The 18,856-nt window shown below is 45.6% G+C and overlaps 1 protein-coding gene across 2 annotated transcripts; it reads right to left on the bottom strand.

Moving 5' to 3' along the window:
* Positions 1-3,991, bottom strand: LOC121574702 (zinc finger protein 883-like). 2 transcript variants are annotated; one of them, XM_041887249.1, is made up of 2 exons: positions 3,836-3,991; positions 1-1,914 (listed from the first exon to the last, which is right to left on the bottom strand). In XM_041887249.1, the coding sequence occupies exon 2, from the start codon at positions 1,762-1,764 to the stop codon at positions 112-114; it is 1,653 nt and encodes a 550-aa protein (XP_041743183.1). In that variant the 5' UTR covers positions 1,765-1,914; positions 3,836-3,991; the 3' UTR covers positions 1-111. The 2 variants fall into 2 exon arrangements, with proteins under 2 accessions (XP_041743183.1, XP_041743192.1); XM_041887258.2 differs by lacking the exon at positions 3,836-3,991 and adding an exon at positions 2,883-3,351.
* Positions 3,992-18,856: the final 14,865 nt, after the last annotated feature.

Here is an 18,856-nt window from a genome sequence, read left to right as displayed (position 1 = left end):
TTGTGTCATGTCTGGAGCTCGGGATCAATTGGTAGAAAATAAACATCACAGGGGTGGGCGTCGGTCAGGGCTGTGTGTATGGGACTACGTTTGAGTGCGTGTACTAGAAGCTCACTGGTCTATGTGGATCCTATGATGCCTGGAGAGAGAAGATGAATGGTTGAAGCCTTTGCCACACTGGGAGCACCTGTATGGCTTCTCGCTGGCCAGGATGCGCTGTTTGAGGATGGTGGTGTGGGGGAATCCCTTTGTCGAGGGCACAGCGCTGTACTGTTGCTGCACCACCACCTGCTGCTGCACCTGCTGCTGCTTCTCCTCTTGGTGAACACGCTGGTGCCTGGACAGGGAAGAGGAGTGGTTGAACCTCTTCCCACAGTGGCCGCAGGTGTAGCTCTTCCCCTCCGAGTGCACTCTTTGGTGGCGGGATAGGGAGGAGGAATGATTGAAGCCCTTGTCGCAGTGGTTGCAGCTGTACGGTTTGTCCCCCGAGCCTCTGCCTCCCCCCTGGTGCAGCCTTGCCTGCTGCTTCATAGTGGACCCGTAGGAGAAGGCCTTGCCCTGGGGAGGAGAGGAGTAGATGCGGGCCTCCAGGTGGACCTTGTGGTGCCGGGAGAGCGAAGAGGAGTGGTTAAAGCTCTTGTCACACTGGGAGCAGGAGTAGGGTTTACCGCCAGAGTGGACCTGCTGGTGCTTCTTGAGGTGGCGCTTGCGGACAAAGCTCTTCCTGCACTGGTTGCACTTGTAGGGCTTCTCCCCAGAGTGGATCCGCTGGTGCTCCCGCAGGGTGGAGGCAGCAGCAAAGCACTTCCCGCACTGCGTGCAGCGGTGGGGCTTGTCCCCTGCGTGGGTCCTCTGGTGCTGCTTCAGGTTGGAGGACGTGGTGAAGCCCTTTCCACACTGTGAACAGGTGAAGGGCTTCTCCCTGGCGTGGAGCTCCTGGTGCTTCTTGAGGTGGCGCCGGCGGATGAAGCTCTTCCTGCACTGGGTGCACTTATATGGCTTGTCCTCCGAGTGCATCTTCATATGCTCCCGCAGGGTGATGGCTGCCGCAAAGCTCTTGCCGCACTCGGAGCAACGGTGGGGCTTCTCCGGGGTGTGGATCATCTGGTGAGACTTGAGGTTGAAAGCGTCGATCACCCCTTTGCCCACCATCTCCACGCCTGTGGTGGCGTAGGCTTTCTCTTTCATGTGGATCTTCATGTGCTGCTTGAGGCTCGACTCCACGGCAAAGCTCTCACCGCAGTGCACGCAGATGTAAGGGTTGGTGGCCTTGTGGATCTCGAAGTGCTGGTGCAGGTCAGCCATGCTGCCGAAGATCTCTCCGCACTCGTTGCACTGCAGGCCATGGGCCTCGTGGATCACCATGCCGTTCTCGGACTCCACCGTCAGCTCGCCGCCCACGTGGTCGGACTCCACCTTAACCACATGCTCCGTCTCGGTTTTTAACAGCACCTCTCCCAGCAGTGCCTCCCCCTTGCCCTCGCCCCCCATGGTGAAGCACTGGATCTCCCCATGGTGGTCCAACTTGGTCACGTAGTCGTGGTCCGTCTCTGTAACGATGGCGTCCACACAGGCCACAGCGGTGAGCCCTTCGATCTTGGCCAGGTCGGCCCCGTGGATCTCCAGTTCCAGGCCGCGTTTCTCCTCGGTCATGATCTCCGTCTCGGCCGCATAGTGCAGGTCAACCTGGCTGTGGGCGATGACACACTCCGACCCCAGCGTGTCAAGGCCGGGTGTGTCACACTCAGTCTCTGACTCAGCCATGAGAACACACTCCAGCCCGACGACCTCCGTTTTAGTGCTGGACGAGAAGCTTAGAGGGACTTGGGGAGGGGGGGGTAAGAGAGCTCCACTTAGTATGGCGAGCACAGCGGGTTGGTAGTAGTGCTTGGATCAGCAGTCAGTCACAAAGGCCTGCCAGGGGAGAAAATACAACATACAGCTAGGATTAAGTGATGTGACAAGAAGCATAATTTATATCTCAACTAAGTGTTTCCATGCAAATGAAGGGAAGACCTGTAGAACTGTGGGGCATATTCAATGCTACTGATACTGCTGGTGTAAGTGAAATTATATTTGGACCTACTCTATTTTTGCAGAGATTGGTGTGAAAAGTGACTATGAAGAACACTATTCTGCTTTTGTGCAATATAACCCAAGAAAACACCCAAAACGCGATGGAGCCATAGCTTCTGCACTATGACACTTGTTGGTATTAGCCAGCCAAGACCACCAACTAGCAATACATTTACGGCTAACTAGCCAAGTGACAGGAGGACCAAGGGCAACACGCACCACAAAATAATATGATAAAATAATTGCATTCATTCTGCAACAGAGACCAAGGGTGTGTACCGTCCTCTAACAGTGGATATAAATGTCACGAATATACATATGATTTGAAACAGTTGAAATGCATCTTAATGCTTCATTAGCTGGCTTTAAATTGCTATCCCAAGTTAAGCTCAGGAGCTGCGGCTACCTGGCTATCTAGGCAGAGGCAGAATGGAAGACATACAATGAATGACTCTGCAATAACCGATAAGACATTGCATGCGGGTTTCTGATAAAAGACATTGCACGCGGACTGCACAGAAGCCATAAGTTATTTAAACATGATTTGAAATGGCATGAAAATAGTATAAACACAGCGTTTAGCTAGCTAGCCAATGGAAGATAACATTTACCATCTTGGCTACATAGCCCACATTAGCCCGCTAGTTAGCTGGCTAGGGTAGGGGGAAAACAACTTGACGACACAGCATTGTTAGCGGCTAATGTTTGCCAAGTTAGCGCGCTAACTAGCGTAGTAGCAGACAACTAGTTGGCTAGCCGCATGGTTGATCAACAAAACAAGAGTTTCCCCCGAACATGCAACAAACCTCACATGCGCCGAAGTCATTTTTCAATGGTTAGGAATACAATCACGAATGCGGAAATTCTCCCTGAGCTTGTGCGCAGTTTTAACAGGCCATCTTGTCTTTGCCACACCACCACTTTCCAGCTAGCCAGGGATAAGCATAAGATGGCTGCCACTACGCTAAGTTCCGCCCTTCACAGCGCATTTCAGAACTACAAGGGGGTTATTAAAAACCTTGCACATTCCATATTCAAGTAAATTGAGCCACACGAGCAGAAAACTTTTGTATACAACACAAATTACAACACCGAGGTTCAGATGGGGTAGTTTTCCCACTATAATCCGATAAATCAGCCTGAAACAAAGATGGCTAACATTATCCGGTTGAGGAGTGTTCACACAGCTAAAAAGCCCGGGAAAGGCGACCCCATCTTATATAATCAACAATGCATAATAAAACACGTCTCAAATGCCTTAGAAGTAATAAAATACACAAGACAAATTACTGTATAATGTTACAGTTAATTGCATTTAGCTATGTATTGTAAGATTGAGAAAGCTCGAGCATCAAGTTACCCAAATCTGTCATCGAGATGAGACAGCATTCCATTAGTATATTTTCAGCTCACATTCAATATGGCCTAGCCTCGCTAGCGTCCTTTGGTAGCAGGCTACTTAGCGTGATATCGCGGCTAACTAGCCGGCTATCTTCCAAGCCAGCTAACGTTATAGCTACCAAGCCCGTACGGGGCCCAACTGTCATTTTCTTGGGACCATCACTGGGTGAACATGAATCATTGAATGCCGAGGTAAAATGAAATTTGACAGTGGCATATTTTCCATTTGTGCATAAGTAATTAATCTATAAATGAATAAAATAAAATAAAGACAATGATCGTATAGACTATTAATACGCAGACAAAACAATCGACAGCGGATTGGGAGCTTAATTCGTGTAGGTCTGCGGGTACCCACCTTTTTGTCTTCTGGTTATGTTAACTAGCTAACGTTAGAGTGATGGAGAAAAAAATATGGGCTCTGCACAACGGATAGCTAGCTCCTTGATGCTTGCTTGCTGCCTGCGACTGTCTGCAATGTCTTCCTCTCTTTCTGTAGAGCTGGCGCCACTGATCTTCCTTCTGGCGCCAACAACGTTGGAGGGCATTAGCGTATGCGTTGTGGCTTGTCACTTGCACATGCAATCAAGACTGCCCCCTATAGCCCCGGAGTAATACATGCCGACTGCCCCAACTGTAAACTTACAAAGTTGCCTTCACTATCTCTCTCTCTCTCTCAATTCAAATTCAATTTTCAATTTCAATTTAAGAGCTTTTTTGGCATGGGAAACATATGTTAACATTGCCAAAGCAAGTGAAGTAGATAATAAACAAAAGTGAAATAAACAATACAAATTAACAGTAAACATTACAGTCACAAAAGTTCCAAAAGAATAAAGACATTTCAAATGTCATATTATTTGCAAATAGTTAATGTTCAAAAGGGAAAATAAATAAACATAAATATGGCGCTGGAGGGGATGGCTGCCGTTTTATGGACTCTTAACCAACCGTGCTATTTTGTTTGTTTTTCACATTGTTTGTAACTTATTTTGTATATAATGTTGCTGCTACCGTCTCTTATGACCGAAAAGAGCTTCTGGACATCAGAACAGCGACTACTCACCTTGAACTGGACGAATAATTTTAACTTTAACTTTAATGAGTCAGACAAGAGAGATTTGCTCCAGACACCCGACACGGCCCTCATCCCCATCATTCGCAAGAGAAAGAGATATCGCGAAAGGAGATCGGGGCACCTGATAAGGAGCCGGCGACGAGTGGCTAATCTGCCTTTGCCATCGGTACTATTGGCCAATTTACAATTGCTGGATAATAAAGTGGATGAACTAAAAGCACGTATATCCTACCAACGAGACATTAAAAACTATAATATCTTATGTTTCACCGAGTCGTGGCTGAACGACGACATGAATAACATAAAGCTGGCGGGTTATACACTGTATTGGCAGCTCTACCTCGCCCTCCATTTGGCAAATCTGACCATAATTCTATCCTCCTGATGCCTGCTTACAAGCAAAAACTAAAGCAGGAAGCACCAGTGACTCGGTCAATAAAAATGTGGTCTGATGAAGCAGATGCTAAGCTACAGGACTGTTTTGCTAGCACAGACTGGAATATGTTCCGGGATTCTTCCGATGGCATTGAGGAGTACACCACATCAGTCACTGGCTTCATCAATAAGTGCATCTATGATGTCGTCCCCACAGTGACTGTACGTACATACCCCAACCAGAAGCCATGGATTACAGGCAACATCCGCACTGAGCTAAAGGGTAGAGCTGCCGCTTTCAAGGTGCAGGACTCTAACCCGGTAGATTATTAGAAATCCCGCTATACCCTCCGACGAACCATTAAACAGGCAAAGCGTCAATACAGGACAAAGATCGAATCGTACTACACCGGCTCCGACGCTCATCGGATGTGGCAGGGCTTGCAAACTATTACATGCTACAAAGGGAAGCACAGCCGCGAGCTGCCCAGTGACATGAGCCTACCGGACGAGCTAAATTACTTCTATGCTCGCTTCGAGGCAAGTAACACTGAAACATGCATGAGAGCATCAGCTGTTCTGGACGACTGTGTGATCACGCTCTCCGTAGCCAATGTGAGTAAGACCTTTAAACAGGTCAACATTCACAAGGCCGCAGGGCCAGACGGATTACCAGGACGTGTACTCCGAGCATGCGCTGACCATGTGTCTTAACTGACATTTTCAACCTCTCCCTGTCTGAGTCTGTAATACCAACATATTTCAAGCAGACCACCATAGTCCCTGTGCCCAAGAACACTAAGGTAACCTGCCTAAATGAATACCGACCCGTAGCACTCACGTCTGTAGCCATGAAGTGCTTTGAAAGGCTGGTCATGGCTCACATCAACACCATTATCCCAGAAACCCTAGACCCACTCCAATTTGCATACCGCCCCAACAGATCCACAGATGATGCAATCTCTATTGCACTCCACACTGCCCTTTCACACCTGGACAAAAGGAACACCTATGTGAGAATGCTATTCATAGACTACAGCTCAGCGTTCAACACCATAGTGCCCTCAAAGCTCATCACCAAGCTAAGGACCCTGGGACTAAACATCTCCCTCTGCAACTGGATCCTGGACTTCCTGACGGGCCGCCCCCAAGTGGTAAAGGTAGGTAACAACACATCCACCACGCTGATCCTCAACACGGGGGCCCCTCAGGGGTGCGTGCTTAGTCCCCTCCTGTACTCCCTGTTCACTCATGACTGCATGGCCAGGCACGACTCCAACACCATCATTAAGTTTGCCGATGACACAACAGTGGTAGGCCTGATCACCGACAACAACTAGACAGCCTATAGGGAGGAGGTCAGAGACCTGGCCGTGTGGTGCCAGGACAACAACCTCTCCCTCAACGTGATCAAGACAAAGGAGATGATTGTGGACTACAGGAAAAAGAAGAGGACCGAGCACGCCCCCATTCTCATCGACAGGGCTGTAGTGGAGCAGGTTGAGAGCTTCAAGTTCCTTGGTGTCCACATCACCAACAAACTAAAATGGTCCAAGCACACCAAGACAGTCGTGAAGAGGGTACAACAAAACCTATTCCCTCTCAGGAGACTGAAAAGATTTGGCATGGGTCCTCAGATCCTCAAAAGGCTCTACAGCTGCACCTTCGAGAGCATCCTGACTGGTTGCATCACCGCCTAGTATGGCAACTGCTTGGCCTCCGACCGCAAGGCACTACAGAGGGTAGTGCGTACGGCCCAGTACATCACTGGGGCCAAGCTTCCTGTCATCCAGGACCTCTATACCAGGCGGTGTCAGAGGAAGGCCCTAAAAATGGTCAAAGACTCCAGCCACCCTAGTCATAGACTGTTCTCTCTGCTACCGCACGGCAAGCGGTACCGGAGCGCCAAGTCTAGGTCCAAGAGGCTTCTAAACAGCTTCTACCCCCAAGCCATAAGACTCCTGAACATCTAATCAAATGGCTACCCAGACTATTTGCATTGCCCCCCCTTTTGCGCTGCTGCTACTCTCTGTTTATTATCTATTCATAGTCACTTTAATAACACTACCTACATGTATATATTGAGGCGTCACTACAGACCCCCTTATTCGATTCCAGGCTGTATCACAACCGGCCGTGATTGGGAGTCCCATAGGGCGGCGCACAATTGGCCCAGCGTCGTCCGGGTTTGGCCGGTGTAGGCCGTAATTGTAAATAATATTTTGTTCTTAACTGACTTGCCTAGTTAAATAAAGGTAAAAAAATTATTATAATAATAATACCATAGTGATTGAGTGTCCACATAGCTGTACCATGATATTTGCATTGCTACTAAGTAACCCTCCAATTGTTCTCCACTAATGCCCCCGCTAAAGCCCCTCCCCATCCCAAGTTGGGCCGTCATCCCAGTGATCCCCCCGGATCCCTAGGCCCCCGAGAGGCCAGGACCCATCCATCGAAAACAGCACACAGTGCCACCCACAAAACAGAAGCAGGTCAACCGCCAAAAGCATTTCCAATGCTCTCACCTCAATATATATATAGCTATTTAAAAATATATATCTATTCAAATATCTTGCATATCTTATTTTCCATCATTATCTATTAATATGCGTAATAATGTTGGCAGTTCATGCGTAGGATTGTTACCTATTACCCGGATTGCCATTGTATTACATTACATTTTTGACAAGCAATTATTATTTTAGCAAACAATTATTGTGGTTCATCCTATATTCTCCCTAACATCCTACCCCCTTGCAACAGATGTGGGATAAACACATACTCTAACACACTCAACCCCTTTCCTCCACAACAACCATAAGATCAGATGCGCAACGGTTGTTACATCCCAGAGCCCAACTCAAGAAAGGACCTGATTTAGGAATGCATATACAGTTACAGCTGTTTGAGAAAATATGCAGAATTTAGCAAAAATTGACAACAATGTGAGATTTGATTAATCTATGTCAAGTCCTAGGTGATGGAGATCAGATCCACCCTCTTCACCTGAGACACAAACACTCTGGTCCCCCATTTTAACCATTTTCCCCAAGCATCTCTGTGCAGTCAGACCTTTGATTATTTTGTGCCACCTGGGCCACAATAATAAGCCCCCTCTCTGATTGTCCGAGTGTGACCCCCTCCCCATGGGTTACTGCAGCCAGTGTTGCCAGCACTGCCACTACCTGGGTGGGGGTACCCCACCGGAATCCCCACCGGCTAGGTACAAGGTCGTCAAGGTTCTCATTAGCAGCTTTGAGAATTTCCTTGTATATTATGCTCTCCCATCAGGGGGCTCTGGCTTTGTAGGACCAACCCTGCCAGGCATGCTCAGAATCTTGAGGGGGCGGTGCTGCTCAAGTAGGTCTCTGACCGCATTTATTTTTCTGTTTTGGCTGCATATAGGCAACTCACAGCAGGCCCATGAAACAACACCTAGATCTTCTGCACAGATACTGTCAGACCTGGGCCCTGACAGTAAATCTCAGTAGACAAAAATAATGGTGTTCCAAAAAAGGTCCAGTTTCCAGGACCACAAATACAAATTCCATCTAGATACCGTTGCCCAAGAGCACACAAAAAACTATGCATACCTCGGCCTAAACATCAGCGCCACAGGTAACTTCCACAAAGCTGTGAACGATCTGAGAGACAAGGCAAGAAGGGCCTTCTATGCCATCAAAAGGAACATCAAATTCGACATAACAATTAGGATCTGTCTAAAAATACTTGAATCAGTTATAGAACCCATTGCCCTTTATGGTTGTGAGGTCTGGGGTCCACTCACCAACCAAGAATTCACCAAATGAGACAAACACCAAATGGAGACTCTGCATGCAGAATTCTGCAAAAATATCCTCTGTGTACAATGTATAACACCAAATAATGCACGCAGAGCAGAATTAGGCCGATACCCGCTAATTATCACAATCCAGAAAAGAGCCGTTAAATTCTACAACCACCTAAAAGGAAGCGATTCCCAAACCTTCCATGACAAAGCCATCACCTACAGAGAGATGAACCTGGAGAAGGGTCCCCTAAGCAAGCTGGTCCAGGGGCTCTATTCACAAACACAAACAGACCCCACAGAGCCCCAGGACAGCAACACAATTAGACCCAACCAAATCATGAGAAAACAAAAATATAATTACTTGACACATTGGAATGAATTAACAAAAAAAACAGAGCAAACTAGAATGCTATTTGGCCCTAAACAGAGAGTACACAGTGGCAGAATACCTGACCACTGTAACTGACCCAAAATTAAGGAAAGCTTTGACTATGTACAGACTCAGTGAGCATAGCTTTGCTATTGAGAAAGGCCGCCATAGGCAGACCTGGCTCTCAAGAGAAGACAGGCTATGTGCACACTGCCCACAAAATGAGGTGGATACTGAGCTGCACTTCCTAACCTCTTGCCAAATGTATGACCATATTAGAGACACATATTTACCTCAGATTACACAGATCCACAAAGACTTCAAAAACAAACCCAATTTTGATAAACTCCCATAACTATTGGGTGAAATACCACAGTGTGCAATCACAGCAGCAAGATTTGTGACCTGTTGCCACAAGAAAAGGGCAACCAGTGAAGAACAAACACCATTGTAAATATCAAATCAAATCAAATTTTATTTGTCACATGCACCGAATACAACAGGTGTAGAAATGATTACTGTGAAATGATTACCTACAAGCCCTTAACCAACAATGTAGTTTTTTATATTACCGTTTTAAATAGCTCAATGGACCATAAAGGAAATCACACTACAAACTATCACCCTCATGTTCTTAAGGAAATCGTGAATATCATGGATACATTAGAACTAGTAGATATATGGAGAATTATCCTGATCTAGTGAGATATACATGGCGGAGACTCAATCAAGCTAGTCGTCTGGACTTCTTTCTTATGTAATTCTCGTTGGCACCAAAAGTTAAAAAAGTGTTGATAGGGGACAGAATGCGGTCGGACCATCATATATTTGGCATATACATTATTCTTACTGAATTTCCACGTGGGTGAGGATAATGGAAATATAATCAAAGCCTATTGGATGATAACTTGTTTTTAACTAGGACAGAAGAATTTATAACTGATTTTTTCCGACATAACATAGGGACAGCAAATCCCCTTATTGTATGGGACACCTTAAATGTGCCTTTAGAGGCCATGCAATTCAGTACAGTGGGGAAAAAAAGTATTTAGTTAGTGTAGTGTATGAAGAATTATGACTTTGCTAATATTTTCAAGTGGAACCTGAGAGGATGTTTATTCAGTGTTAGAGGGAGTAGTTTTGTGGTGACACACCATAGAACAGAGGAAGTCTGTTAGGTGTCCTCCTGGGATTGGTCTGTAGGGGAACACCCATATCAGATTACATAGAATATATATACCACAGTAAAGACAAAAGAGGTCAGAATAATCATATTAGAGATGGGGCGATTATTCTCCGGGTATCTGCAGGTATCTATAAATCGACGCTGTAACCCTTTGTTATGAATAAACCTTATGATGAAAATTCAGCGTCAGCGGGTCCTCCTTGGTCACACAGCATAATTAGCAACGTTACTCGACACTACATCAGCCATTGTGCAAGTTCTCCCACTTAAAAAGATGAGAGAGGCCTGTAATTTTCATCATAGGTACACGTCAACTATGACAGACAAAATGAGGAAAAAAAATCCAGAAAATCACGTTGTAGGATTTTTTATGAATATATTTGCAAATTATGTTGGAAAATAAGTATTTGGTCAATAACAAACATTTTTCAATACTTTGTTGGCAATGACACAGGTCAAACGTGTTCTGTAAGTCTTCACAAGGTTTTCACACACTGTTGCTGGTATTTGGCCCATTCCTCCATGCAGATCTCCTCTAGAGCAGTGACGTTTTGGGGCTGTCGCTGGGCAACACGGACTTTCAACTCCCTCCAAAGATTTTCTATGGGGTTGAGATCTGGAGACTGGCTAGGCCACTCCAGGACCTTGAAATGCTTCTTACGAAGCCACTCCTTCATTGCCCGGGCAGTGTGTTTGGGATCATTGTCATGCTGAAAGACCCAGCCACGTTTCATCTTCAATGCCCTTGCTGATGGAAGGAGGTTTTCACTCAAAATTCCACGATACATGGCCCCATTCATTCTTTCCTTTACACGGATCAGTCGTCCTGGTCCCTTTGCAGAAAAACAGCCCCAAAGCATGATGTTTCTTGTATGTCTTCCATTTCCTAATTAATTGCTCCCACAGTTGATTTCTTCAAACCAAGCTGCTTACCTATTGCAGATTCAGTCTTCCCAGCCTGGTGCAGGTCTACAATTTTGTTTCTGGTGTCCTTTGACAGCTCTTTGGTCTTGGCCATAGTGGAGTTTGGAGTGTGACTGTTTGAGGTTGTGGACAGGTGTCTTTTATACTGATAACAAGTTCAAACAGGTGCCATTAATACAGGTAACGAGTGGAGGACAGAGGAGCCTCTTAAAGAAGAAGTTACAGGTCTGTGAGAGCCAGAAATCTTGCTTGTTTGTAGGTGACCAAATACTTATTTTCCACCATAATTTGCAAATAAATTCATTAAAAATCCTACAAAATCCTACAAAAATCTCATTTTGTCTGTCATAGTTGACGTGTACCTATGATGAAAATTACAGGCCTCTCTCATCTTATTAAGTGGGAGAACTTGCACAATTGGTGGCTGACTAAATACTTTTTTTCCCCACTGTACTCATCTCGAAAACAAAAGCAATTTAGGTCAAAAGAGTCCATACTAACAAAGGAAATAGAAGGTCTAACAGAACAGATAGATAGCAATAAAAACTGTAACATAGAGGCTCAGAATAAATTACAGGAAAAACAAAAAGAAATTGAGAAACTTATTCAAGAAATATCAACTGTAATATCTTATAAAAAATTAAGCAAACTGGATGGAATATGGGGAAAAATGCACCAAATTATTTTTAAATCTTCAACATAGAAATACTACCAAAGATAATTTACTGAAACTGGTTACGAATGACGGAGTCACCCATGATTCACCAAGTGATATTTTGACGGAGGAAACAAAGTACTTTAAGCATATGTTTTCATTTCAGTCGCCTCCATCTCCTCTAACTGAAGCTAATTGTAGAGATTTTTTTTCTATTGATAATGTAAAATTAACAGCCATACAGAAAGACTCATGTGAAGGTGAAATTACAGAGGAGGAACTTCTGGATGCAATTAAAGACTTTAAGTCCGGGAAAACTCCAGGGTTGGATGGCATACCAGTCGAGGTATACCACACCTTTTTTGATATACTCAGAGGACCGTTATTAGCTCTTGTCCTTCTAGACCTGTCTGCTGCCTTTGATACTGTGAACCATCAGATCCTCCTCTCCACCCTCTCCGAGCTGGGCATCTCCGGCGCGGCTCACTCTTGGATTGCGTCCTACCTGACCGGTCGCTCCTACCAAGTGGCGTGGCGAGAAGCTGTCTCCGCACCACGTGCTCTCACCACTGGTGTCCCCCAGGGCTCAGTTCTAGGCCCTCTCCTATTCTCGCTATACACCAAGTCACTTGGCTCTGTCATATCCTCACATGGCCTCTCCTATCATTGCTACGCTGACGACACACAACTAATCTTCTCCTTTCCCCCTTCTGATAACCAGGTGGCGAATCGCATCTCTGCATGTCTGGCAGACATATCAGTATGGATGACGGATCACCACCTCAAGCTGAACCTTGGCAAGACGGAGCTGCTCTTCCTCCCGGGGAAGGACTGCCTGTTCCATGATCTCGCCATCACGGTTGACAACTCCGTTGTGTCCTCCTCCCAGAGTGCGAAGAGCCTTGGCGTGACCCTGGACAACACCCTGTCGTTCTCCGCTAATATAAATGCTTGGTGACCCGATCCTGTAGGTTCATGCTCTACAACATTCGGAGAGTACGACCCTGCCTTACACAGGAAGCGGCACAGGTCCTAATCCAGGCACTTGTCATCTCCCGTCTGGATTACTGCAACTCGCTGTTGGCTGGGCTCCCTGCCTGTGCCATTAAACCCCTACAACTCATCCAGAATGCTGCAGCCCGTCTGGTGTTCAACCTTCCCAAGTTCTCTCACGTCACCCCGCTCCTCCGCACACTCCACTGGCTTCCAGTTGAAGCTCGCATCTGCTACAAGACCATGGTGCTTGCCTACGGAGCTGTGAGGGGAACGGCACCTCCGTACCTTCAGGCTCTGATCAGTCCCTACACCCAAACGAGGGCATTGCGTTCATCCACCTCTGGCCTGCTGGCTCCCCTACCTCTGCCGGAAGCATAGTTCCCGCTCAGCCCAGTCAAAACTGTTCGCTGCTCTGGCACCCCAATGGTGGAACAAGCTCCCTCACGACGCTAGGACAGCGGAGTCACTCACCACCTTCCGGAGACATTTGAAACCCCACCTCTTTAAGGAATACCTGGGATAGGATAAAGTAATCCTTCTACCCCCCCCTTACCCCAACCCACCCCACCCCCCCCAAAAAATAAAATAAATAAATAAATAAAAACATTGTAAAGTGGTTATCCCACTGGCTATAAGGTGAATACACATATTTGTAAGTCGCTCTGGATAAGAGCGTCTGCTAAATGACGTAAATGTAAATGTAAATGTTTTAACCACTCCTATGTAAATGGTAGATTATCAGACACTCAAGTAGAAGGTCTGATTTCATTATTACTGAAACAGGATACAAGTGGAAAATATAAAGATCCAGTCCATTTAAAAAATTGGAGGCCCCTTACACTTCAGTGTTGTGATACAAAAATTATAGCAAAATGTATAGCGCATAAAATAAAAAAGGTATTGTCAGACATTATTCATTCTAATCAGACCGTTTTTTTGCATGGACGATACATTGGAGATAATATAAGGCAAGTGCTGGAAACAATAGAACACTATGAAAAATCTGGGAAACCAGGCCTGCTATTCATAGCAGACTTCGAAAAGGCATTTGATAAAGTTCGACTGGGGTTTATATATAAATGCCTGGAGCAATTTAATTTAGGAGAATCTCTTATAATTTGGGTTAAAATCATGTATAGTAACCCCAGGTGTAAAATAGTAAATAATGGCTATTTCTCTGAAAGTTTTAAACTGTCAAGAGGAGTGAAACAAGGTTTTCTACTATCGGCATATCTATTTATTATGGCCATTGAGATGTTAGCTATTAAAATCCGATCCAACAATAATATCAAGGGATTAGAAATCCAGGGTTTAAAAACAAAGGTGTCATTGTACGCTAATGATTCATGTTTTCTTTTAAATCCACAACTTGAATCCTTCCACAGCCTCATAGAGGATCTAGATACATATTCTAACCTCTCTTGATTACAACCAAATTATGATAAATGTACTATATTACGTATTGGATCACTAAAAAATAAAAAATTTACATTACCATGTAGTTTACCAATAAAATGGTCTGATGGTGATGTGGATATACTCGGAATACATATCCCAAATGAAATAAATGATCTCACTCTGTCACGATCGTCGACAGATGAAGCGGACCAAGGCACAGCGTGATAAGCGTACATACTTTATTGTGTACACACACGAACCAAAACAACAAACGAACGATACGTGAAGTCCTAGGTTACAACACAAAACCTTAACGGAACAAGATCCCACCATAAACTAGTGAAAACAGGCTGCCTAAGTATTGTCCCCAATCAGAGACAACGAGCTACAGCTGCCTCTGATTGGGAACCACCCTGGCCAACATAGATCTAAACGATCTAGAACGAAAACATAGAAAATGTAACAGAAATTCCACACCCTGGCTCAACATTTAAGAGTCCCCCGAGCCAGGGCGTGACAGTACCCCCTCCCAAAGGGGCGGACTGTGACCGCGCCACACCAACACAACGGGGTAGGGGCCGGGTGGGCATTCCGCCTCGGAGGCGGATCCGGCTCCGGGCGTGACCACCACTCTCTGTCTATCCCCCCGTAGCGCCCCTGGTCTGGTCTGGCCCCGCTGGCCGGAGCTGGACTGGACACCGGTGGAACAGGCACGGACCGTGCCGGACTGACGACGCGCACCACTGGCTTGGTGCGGGGAGCAGGAACGGGCCGGACCGGGCTGACGACGCGCACCACTGGCTTGGTGCGGGGAGCAGGAACGGGTCGGACCGGGCTGACGACGCCGCACCACTGGCTTGGTGCGGGGAGCAGGAACGGGCCGGACCGGTTGAGCGACGCCGCACCACTGGCTTGGTGCGAGGGACAGGAACAGGCCGGACCGGGCTGGCGACGCCGCACCACTGGCTTGGTGCGGGGAGCAGGAACGGGCCGACCGGGCTGACGACGCGCACCACTGGCTTGGTGCGGGGAGCAGGAACAGGCCGGACCGGCCTGGCGACGCGCACCACAGGCTTGGTGCGAGGGACAGGAACAGGCCGGACCGGGCTGGCGACACGCACGACTGGCTTGGTGCGGGGAGCAGGAACAGGCCGGACCGGGCTGACGACGCGTACCACAGGCTTGGTGCGGGGGACAGGAACAGGCCGGACCGGTTGGCGACGCCGCACCACTGGCTTGGTGCGGGAGCAGGAACGGGCCGACCGGGCTGACGACGCAGCACCACTGGCTTGGTGCGGGGAGCAGGAACGGGCCGGACCGGGCTGACGACGCGCACCACTGGCTTGGTGCGGGGAGCAGGAACAGGTCGGGCCGGACTGGGAACAGACCCCACTGGCCTTGTGCGGGAATCAGGAATGGGCCGGACCGGACTGGTGACACACACCACTTGCTTGGTGCGAGGAGCGGGACTGGGTTTCCACATAAACCTCCGCTCCCTCTGCTGCCTAACCAGTTCCTCTCGCCGTGCCTCTACACTCTCCTTCTCCCTCGTGACCAATAGCCCCCGTAACCTGGTGGCCTCCTCTCCTAGTCCGCCGATTCGCCCTGTAGCTGCCTCCAGCAGCCCCGTCGTCCACGCCGTGTGCCCCCCCCCCAAAAAAAATTATTGGGGTTGCCTCTCGCGTGTCCGACATCGGCACGGTTGGCGCCGTTTCTCCTCTCCTGCCTGGGCATTTACTTTTGCCAATGGCCCTCTGCCCGCGAATATGTCCTCCCAAGACCACCATGTGCCCACCTGCGACATCGCCAGCTTCTCCTCCTGGGCACGCTGCTTGGTCCTTTTATGGTGGGATCTTCTGTCACGATCGTCGACAGATGAAGCGGACCAAGGCGCAGCGTGATAAGCGTACATACTTTATTGTGTACACACACGAACCAAAACAACAAACGAACGATACGTGAAGTCCTAGGTTACAACACAAAACCTTAACGGAACAAGATCCCACCATAAACTAGTGAAAACAGGCTGCCTAAGTATGGTCCCCAATCAGAGACAACGAGCTACAGCTGCCTCTGATTGGGAACCACCCTGGCCAACATAGATCTAAACGATCTAGAACGAAAACATAGAAAATGTAACAGAAATTCCACACCCTGGCTCAACATTTAAGAGTCCCCCGAGCCAGGGCGTGACACACTCCAATACATTTTAATAGAAAGTTAGCAGGTAGCTTAGTGGTTAAGAGCGTTGTGCCAGTAACCGAAAGGTCGCTGGTTCTAATCTCCGAGCCGACTAGGTGAAAAATCTGTCGATGTGCCCTTGAGCAAGGCACTTAACCCTAATTGCTCCTGTAAGTCGCTCTGGATAAGAGCGTCTGCTAAATGATTAATTATTATTATTATTAATTATTATTAGCAAAAATAGATAAGATCTTGCTACCATGGAAAGGTAAATACCTATCAATTTGTGGAAAAATCACCCTGATTAACTCTTTAGTATTATCCCAGTTTACCTATTTGCTTATGGTCTTACCTACGCCTAGCAAACAGTTTTTTAAATTATATGAGAAAAAAAGATTCAATTTTATTTGGAACGGCAAGCCAGACAAAATTAAACGGGCCTATTTATATAATGAATATGAATTCTGAGGACAGAAATTATTAAATATTAAAGCATTTAGAAATTATTAAATATTAAAGCATTTAGATCACTAAAAGCTTCAGTCATACAAAAGTTATACTTAAATCCGAACTGGTTCTCTAGCAAATTAGTAAGATTGTCTCACCCAATGTTCAAGAATGGCCTTTTTCCCTTTATTCAGATTACAACCTCTCACTTTCAGTTATTTGAAAAGGAAATCATCTCCCAAATATCACTATTTCTAAAACAAGCCATAGAAAGTTGGTTGCAGTTTCAATTTAATCCTCAAGAAACGACAGAACAAATAATGCAACAAATATTGTGATTAAACTCAAATATACTAATTGATAAAAAACCATAATTTTTTGACAAAATGTTTAAAAAAGGTATAATCTTCGTAAATGATATCATAGGTAGGACTGGTGGAGTTATGTCGCACATGCAGCTAACAAAAACATATGGAAATGTCTGCTCTACCCAAAATTACAACCAAATAATTGCAGCATTACCGCAAAAATGGAAGAGGAAAGTGGAAGGGGGAAAAAGTAAGGAACTTGTCTGTCGGCCCTGCATTAAAGAACATAATTGGTTAAAGAAAACTGTGATAAATAAAAAAGTATACCAGTTTCATTTAAGGACCAAAGGATATACAGCCATCCCATATAGATTTCAAAATAGTTGGGAAGAGATTTTTGACGTACCGATTCCATGGCATAGTGTTTATGAACTGATACGCAAAACGACGCCGGATTCAAAAAGTATATTTTTTCAATTTTAATTATTATATACAATTCTTGCTACCAATATAACGTTATTTGTATGGGGGATACAATCTTCCCAGCTCTGCAGATTTTGCTGCGAAGAGACAGAATCATTAGATCATTTGTTTTGGTACTGTCCATTTGTAGCTTGTTTTTCTACACAGGTCCAGGAATGGCTAAAGGATTGCAATATTTACCTGGAGCTAACCCTGCAGATAGCACTACTGGGTGATCTGAAAAGTCATAGTCAATCGATCAATAATATCATAATACTTTTAGCAAAAATGTTTATTTTCAATTCACAATCTGTAGAAACAATGAGAATAGAAAGGTTCAGAACTTCTGTAAAACATCACAGTACAGTTGAAAAATACATGGCAAATAGAAATCCAATATGGATGGTGTTAAGAGATAGATGGGTGGTGTTGAATGAAGTTAAAGGATGGGACTAATAACAACTAACAACAACTAATAACAACAAGATAACTAATGTAAGCATATTGTGTCCATAATAAGTATATAGGTTATAGGTTGAGAGATTTTGTGAAAGAGCACTTGTTATAAAGATATGGCATATAGAAGCAAACCGGATGGACATCATGAAAATGATCGGAGAGGTTGAGGGTAGAGGAAGTTCAGGAGTAAAAACAAACAAAATATAATTATTGTAAAATTGACTGTGTCCATAAAATGTATATAGTATGTATAAGCTGGAAGTAGAAGCCTAAGCATTGTTGTTCACTAGTTTACTCCAATTAGGGAAGGGGTGGTGGGGTTGGAAAGTAATAAAGGGAAATATATTTTAAAAAAGGATATGTATATGTGTATGTACAGTGGGGAGAACAAGTATTTGATACACTGCCGAATTTGCAGGTTTTCCTACTTACAAAGCATGTAGAGGTCTGTAATTTTTATCATAGGTACACTTCAACTGTGAGAGACGGAATCTAAAACAAAAATCCAGAAAATCACTTTGTATGATTTTTAAATAATGAATTTGCATTTTATTGCATGACATAAGTATTTGATACATCAGAAAAGCAGAATTTAATATTTGGTACAGAAACCTTTGTTTGCAATTACAGAGATCATACGTTTCCTGTAGGTCTTGACCAGGTTTGCACACACTGCAGCAGGGATTTTGGCCCACTCCTCCATACAGACCTTCTCCAGATCCTTCAGGTTTCGGGGCTGTCGCTGGG

The sequence above is a fragment of the Coregonus clupeaformis genome, unplaced genomic scaffold (assembly GCF_020615455.1).
Source record: "Coregonus clupeaformis isolate EN_2021a unplaced genomic scaffold, ASM2061545v1 scaf0176, whole genome shotgun sequence".
Lineage (NCBI taxonomy): Eukaryota > Metazoa > Chordata > Actinopteri > Salmoniformes > Salmonidae > Coregonus > Coregonus clupeaformis.
This window is presented reverse-complemented; position numbering and strand designations above follow the sequence as displayed.

Bases quoted from the DNA above. Each gene is read 5' to 3' on its own strand.
- LOC121574702 (XM_041887249.1), bottom strand. From the start codon at position 1,764: ATGGCTGAGTCAGAGACTGAGTGTGACACACCCGGCCTTGACACGCTG.